The sequence below is a fragment of the Perca flavescens genome, chromosome 5 (genome assembly GCF_004354835.1).
Source record: "Perca flavescens isolate YP-PL-M2 chromosome 5, PFLA_1.0, whole genome shotgun sequence".
NCBI lineage: Eukaryota > Metazoa > Chordata > Actinopteri > Perciformes > Percidae > Perca > Perca flavescens.
In genome coordinates this window covers 13583763-13589682 of record NC_041335.1, presented here as the reverse complement: position 1 = coordinate 13589682, position 5920 = coordinate 13583763, and the positions used below count along the sequence as shown (strand labels likewise).

Here is a 5920-nt window from a genome sequence, read left to right as displayed (position 1 = left end):
GTGTGTGTGTGTGTGTGTGTGTGTGTGTGTGTGTGTGTGTGTGTGTGTGTGTGTGTGTGTGTGTGTGTGTGTGTGTGTGTGTGTGTGTGTGTGTGTGTGTGTGTTTTAGACTAAAGTACTAAAACAATCATTATTTCCAAAAGTCCTCTTGTGATCATCTGTTTTATAATATAATTTGTTTGCAACAAAACGCGATTGTTTGTCCTTTGTTATTAGGTAGTTTTATAAATTTCTTTAGCTGTCATTCATGACACTTTATATTTCTCTTTTAAGCTCGCCAACTTTTAAATTTGTTTTCTGCTCACCCTTTTCATGAAGGTGTAACAAAAAAGCAATTTAAGAAGTTATGACCTCCAACAGATTAGTCACATTTCCAATTAATCACCATAGAAACACCCCTGGTAATTAGTGTTGTGCCTTCATGTTTTTATTGACCCCATATAGACCGTAAGCAAGCACAGACACAATGACATCATAAACATGTTAATGTTATGAACCTGCCTGTGACTCTGCTGATCAGGAGGCCGATGATGATGATGATGATGATGATGATGATGATATCAATGTGCTCCCGGTAAGCATCAGGTTTAGATTACTGTGTTAGCCATCAGTACATGTAGGTATTACTGTGTTGGTATGACGCCCACACCTCCCTCCTCCTCTAGCTCCTCATATAGTTCAACTTGTGACTAGAAAATTACTTATTCTATTTATTCTGTATAAATTAATAGATTTAAATTAGAGTCTAATCAATTATTTCATACATATAAGATGCTTATTAGTGAAGACCTTTTGGAATAGCTGGCTAATAAATGTACTAATCGGTGGATACTCCAGTAAATCTGTAGAATAGTAAATCAATGTGAGTGTGTGTTTGTCTGTACGTTTCCATTACAACTAATTAAAATGATTGAGTTCATGAGTCCTAACTTCCTCTGCTCTCTCCATGTAAAGCACCACGCTCAGCTACTGCCACCGCAGGAGGTAAAATACTTACTACTCACATTGTAATACTACTACTGCAATACTACTGCTGTAATCTCTAATGCTGCTACTGTAGTGCTCTGAACTTTATCTGCTTGCTGCTGCTGCTTTTAGTGAATATTCTTTATTGTAAGAGTTAAGTTTTTTTTTTTAAAACATTTACTGACTCAGAGGTGGAAGAAGATATTTTACTTTACTGAAAGTAGTTATACCACAGTGTAGAAATAGTCTACACTCATGCCGAATAATATATTATTGTATTATTATTATTATCATTATTATTGGTGCTTTAATGTGATCATCACTTTAATGTTGCAGCTGGTAAAGGTGGAGTTCATTTGAATTACTTTATACATTGCTCGGTAGTTTGTTGTGAATTTGAAATCAATACATTTGTATCTTGACCTATAATAATAAATCATAATTTATTAGTTGATTATGTGTTTTATTATTAATCAGTATCTGCAAAAACTAAAGATGTCAGATAAATGTAGTGAAGTAGAAGTATAAAGTAGGAGAAAATGGAAATACTCAAGTACAAGTACCTCAAAATTGTACAAGTATAGTACTTATGTTACTTTTCACCACTGCAACTATAGTTTGACTTGAGGTTTAGTATCTCTGTGTTTTCTTGTTGTGACTGTTGCTCTTGAAGGAAAAGTGATAAAGGGTTCCTGTCTCCTATCTACTGTCCATCATCAAATGAAATACTAAAGAAGAATAAAAAAGAGAGCCAACCTCTGTGGACATGAAACTGTTGTCATCAGTTCTGTTTCTAGGAGAGGTTTAATAACCTAAAGAGGAGTTTCTGTTCTACAATTACACATGAATTAGATGGTTTTGAAGGGTGTTTTAGACATTTCTTAGACTGAACCTCTTTCAAATTTCAAATTCAATATAATGAAAGGTGGTTTGTATTTATCAAGTTACACCCTGGCTTTGAAACCGCACTTTGCAGCGAGATAAACATGTACAGAGATAAAACTGAACATCTAAAATTGACAAATAAAATGTGGAAGAAATTTAAACTAATGGGAAATTTTCCACTGTGTGTGTTTGATCAGGTGGTGGAGACCAACAGGACAGCTTCCTCCTACGTTTTGAGGCCTCCTCCTCCCCCTCTGTAAGATCCTAACGCTTATTTATTTTTATATATATATATATATATATATATATATATATATATATATATATATATATATATAAAAAAAACTAGAAAAATTGGACAAGTATGTATATACACATACATATACACATACATATATACATACATATATACATACATACATACATACTCGTCCAATTTTTCTAGTTTTTTATTGAAATTTTAGCAGTTCAAGTCCAATGAATAGCTTGAAATGGTACAAAGGTAAGTGGTGAACTGCCTGAGGTTAAAAAAAAAATGAAAATATGAAAATAATGTACATTTCAGTATTTTACTTGTTCAGGGAACAAGAAATGGGTTAACAACGTAAAGCTGTTCTGCAGCAATGGAGGTTGATCAAGCTTTGAAAGTTGGTGCTACCAATTCCCACAGGTGTTCCAACTTGTCTGGATTACTTACAACCCCCTCTGTTTGTATAAAAGTATTGTTGGAACACACTGTGGTACCGTACCCTCGTGAGCATTATTTGAACAGTGTTGTACTGCAGAAAGTAGTGTGTTGCCATAAAAATGGCGGGAAAAAGGCAATTAACAATGGAAGAGAGACAGACCATCATAACACTTAAGAATGTTGGTCTTTCCTACAGAGAAATTGTGAAGAAAGTCAGGGTGTCAGTGAGTACAGTATTCTTCATCATTAAAGGCACTGGGGGAAACTCTGACAGGAAGAGGTCTGGCAGACCCAAAGCCATAACCGAATCAGAAGACAAGTTTCTGAGAGTCAACAGCTTGCGTGATAGGCGGCTCACAGGACAACAGCTTCAAGCACAGCTTAATAGTGGTCGTAATAAGCAAGTCTCAGTTTCAACTGTAAAGAGAAGACTTCAAACTGCAGGTTTGATTGGTTGAGTTGCAGCAAAAAAGCCATTGCTAAGACGTCAGAATAAGAAAAAGAGGCTTGCCTGGGCCAAGAAACATCGCCAATGGACTACTGAAGACTGGAAGAAGGTGCTATGGACTGATGATTCAAAATATGAAATCTTCAGTTCATGACGCAGGATTTTTGTACGCCGTTGAGTAGGCGAAAGGATGGTTCCTCAGTGTGTGACATCAACTGTCAAACATGGAGGAGGAAGCGTGATGGTCTGGGGCTGTTTTGCTGGCTCCATGGTCGGTGATTTGTACAGAGTGAAAGGCACCCTGAACCAAAACGGCTACCACAGCATTTTGCAGCACCATGCAGTACCCTCTGGTATGCGCCTAGTTGGTCAGGGGTTCATCCTACAGCAAGATAATGACCCAAAACATAAGTCCAAGCTATGCCAGAACTACCTTAGGAAAAAAGAACAAGATGGTAAGCTTAAAAACATGGAGTGACCAGCACAGTCACCAGACTTAAACCCCATTGAGCTGGTTTGGGATGAACTGGACAGAAAAGTGAAAGCAAAGCAACCTACAAGTGCCACACATTTATGGGAACTTGTGCAACAGAGTTGGGAAGAACTTTCTGAAGAATATTTGATTTCCATTGTAGAAAGACTGCCACGAGTGTGTTCAGCTGTTATATCTGCCAAAGTGGGCTACTTTGATGAGTCAAAAATTTAGAATACATTTTGGTTTATAAATTGATTCCATGATTTCTTTTTTAACTTCAATTATTTATTTGTTCTATCCGTTTCCAGAACACAACACACAAATTCAATGCCAAAAATATCAACACAAAGTTGTCTTTATCTTGCACAGATGCTGGAGTCTATAATCCATCTTGTCAGGCTTTAATGCATATGTGTCTGAATCATGGTGGCTCAATCAGCATCCTGTGAGGTACTACTGGCATCTATGTGCGTGGTTTAGGTCTGTGTGACGATACGGAGAGGCGACTGCTCGTTCAAAACAACAATGGCAGCTCCTGAAGAGGTTAGCATAGATGCTGCAAAAGCATCAGTTATATCAGAACTGGAGAGTATTTCCTAATTGAAGGAAAAGCAACGAACAGCAATGAAGGCTTTTCTTGATGGAAAAAATGTTTTTGCTCTTCTCCCGACTGACTTTAGCATGAGTTTGATAGACTGTTGATACATCCAATCACCTGCCAGGTATTTTTTTTAAAGGGCCTGCCCTTTTCCAAACAGTTTCCAATAACGGCTTCGCAGATGGTTCAGTGTTACATACCATCAGGTTACCTCTTACTAGCTTTTTACGGGCATTTTAACTGCATCTAAAAGTCTTGCTCAGGAGTAATGTGATGTGATGACACCGGAGATATCTCCATGACAACTGCGCAAACTCCACCCGCTGATAAGACTGTGAGCAGTGTAAGCTAACTTAACTAGTCCTAAAAAACATCTTCCAACAGCACCAATCTGTCTAAATAACATTTTATATGTTGTTGTTTTGAACAGGTGTATAAATAGAAATGTAAAAAGGAGACATTGGGGTGCAGCACCAAGGGTTGTTGACTTCTCTTTTTTTATTTTGTATTTCTCTCAGAAAACCGAAACCTTCCGCTGCATCTCAGCCTCTGGTGCCTCAAAGACCTGCCCCCGCTCCACCTGTTTAACCAATCAGGGGGCCCTGCCCACCCCACCTGGATGGCACCATCTATTTTTCTCCTCCTCTTCAACCCCAGTCACCCAACACCCAAAGCTGGTTACCTAGCAACAGCCAGGTAAGGATTCTGGACACAAGATGGCAGACAGCCGGTCCTGCACTACGAACTGGACCAGGAACTGGGCCGCTCCACCAGGAAACTAAACCCAGTCAGACATTGGGACTGAACTGAAGCAGCTACTGTTCTCTACAGACTTTCTTTCTTTCTTTTGTGACGAATTGTCTGCTCTGTCACCAAACCAGCCAATCAATTTCAGAACAGTTACCTGTGACATCAACAAGCCAAATATTAGATAAATTAGTTCTTACCCAATCAAAAATGTATTCATCACATTTTGTATTCCTGCTGTTAAAAGCTCTTCTAATAATTTCACTTATTTAAATGAAGTTATTTAGCATGCTGGCTAACTTACAAACAGTTGTGGGTTAGGGTTCCAAGGTTACAATTAATGCTAGTTAGCTGCAGTGTTTCCCAAACGTTATACTACTGCTAGCATTACAAAATATATGTAGTTAGCTTGCTAGTTTGTTAACTAATATTTGATAGCTAAGCTTACAAGTTCATGAGCTAATGCTAATTGGCCTTGTTACCAGTTAAACAGGTGACACTGCTGAGTCATCAAATGTCTATTCATCATCAACATTTTGTACTCTAAAATGAGTTAATTAAAACTGGCTAGCTAACAACGCTAGCAGGCTTACAATGTTGTGAGCAAGTGCTATGTAGCAACAGTGTGTCTCAAATTTCATGCTACTGCTAGCGTTATAAAATATTCACTGTATATTTAGTTAGCCAATTTGGTAATGTTCAACAGCTAGCAGTGCTAGCAAGCTTACATGTTTGTGAGCTAATGCCACTAGACCAGTAGCTTCCCAGTCACTACCCTACATTTATTAATAATTATCGACATTAGGTACTTCACCAGACAGCCAATAAATTAATGTCATCAGTGAGCTGGCTTGTTAACTGACCGTTAGAATAATTACATTATCAAAGGATAGACAGAACCACTGAAGTTATATCAAATTTCATTTTTACTTGTGAACACAAGGAATCCGTTACAGTACTCACAGCACAAGTACAGAAGTGACTAATGGCGTTTTTCTATTACATGGTACCTGCTCAACTCGAACTCGACGCACTGTACGTCCGTTTTCCATTGCAGATTTTAGTACCGCCTCAGCGTGGCTGGTCATCAGGTCGGCGCCGCAGTAAACTGCC

The 5920-nt window shown here is 38.2% G+C and overlaps 1 protein-coding gene across 4 annotated transcripts in view; it reads left to right on the top strand.

Annotated features, from left to right (window-relative positions):
- adam9a (ADAM metallopeptidase domain 9a) overlaps positions 1-5920 on the top strand; it is a 31328-nt gene extending 25408 nt beyond the window's left edge. For 2 of the 4 annotated variants that reach the window (XM_028579062.1, XM_028579063.1), the window contains 3 exons: positions 955-984; positions 2049-2107; positions 4579-5920. In XM_028579062.1, coding sequence (XP_028434863.1) covers positions 955-984; positions 2049-2107; positions 4579-4648 — 159 coding nt within the window. In that variant the 3' untranslated portion in view covers positions 4649-5920. Of the gene's footprint in view, positions 1-444; positions 935-954; positions 985-2048; positions 2108-4578 lie in introns of those variants that run through there. The other 2 variants (XM_028579064.1, XM_028579065.1) reach the window with 2 other exon arrangements.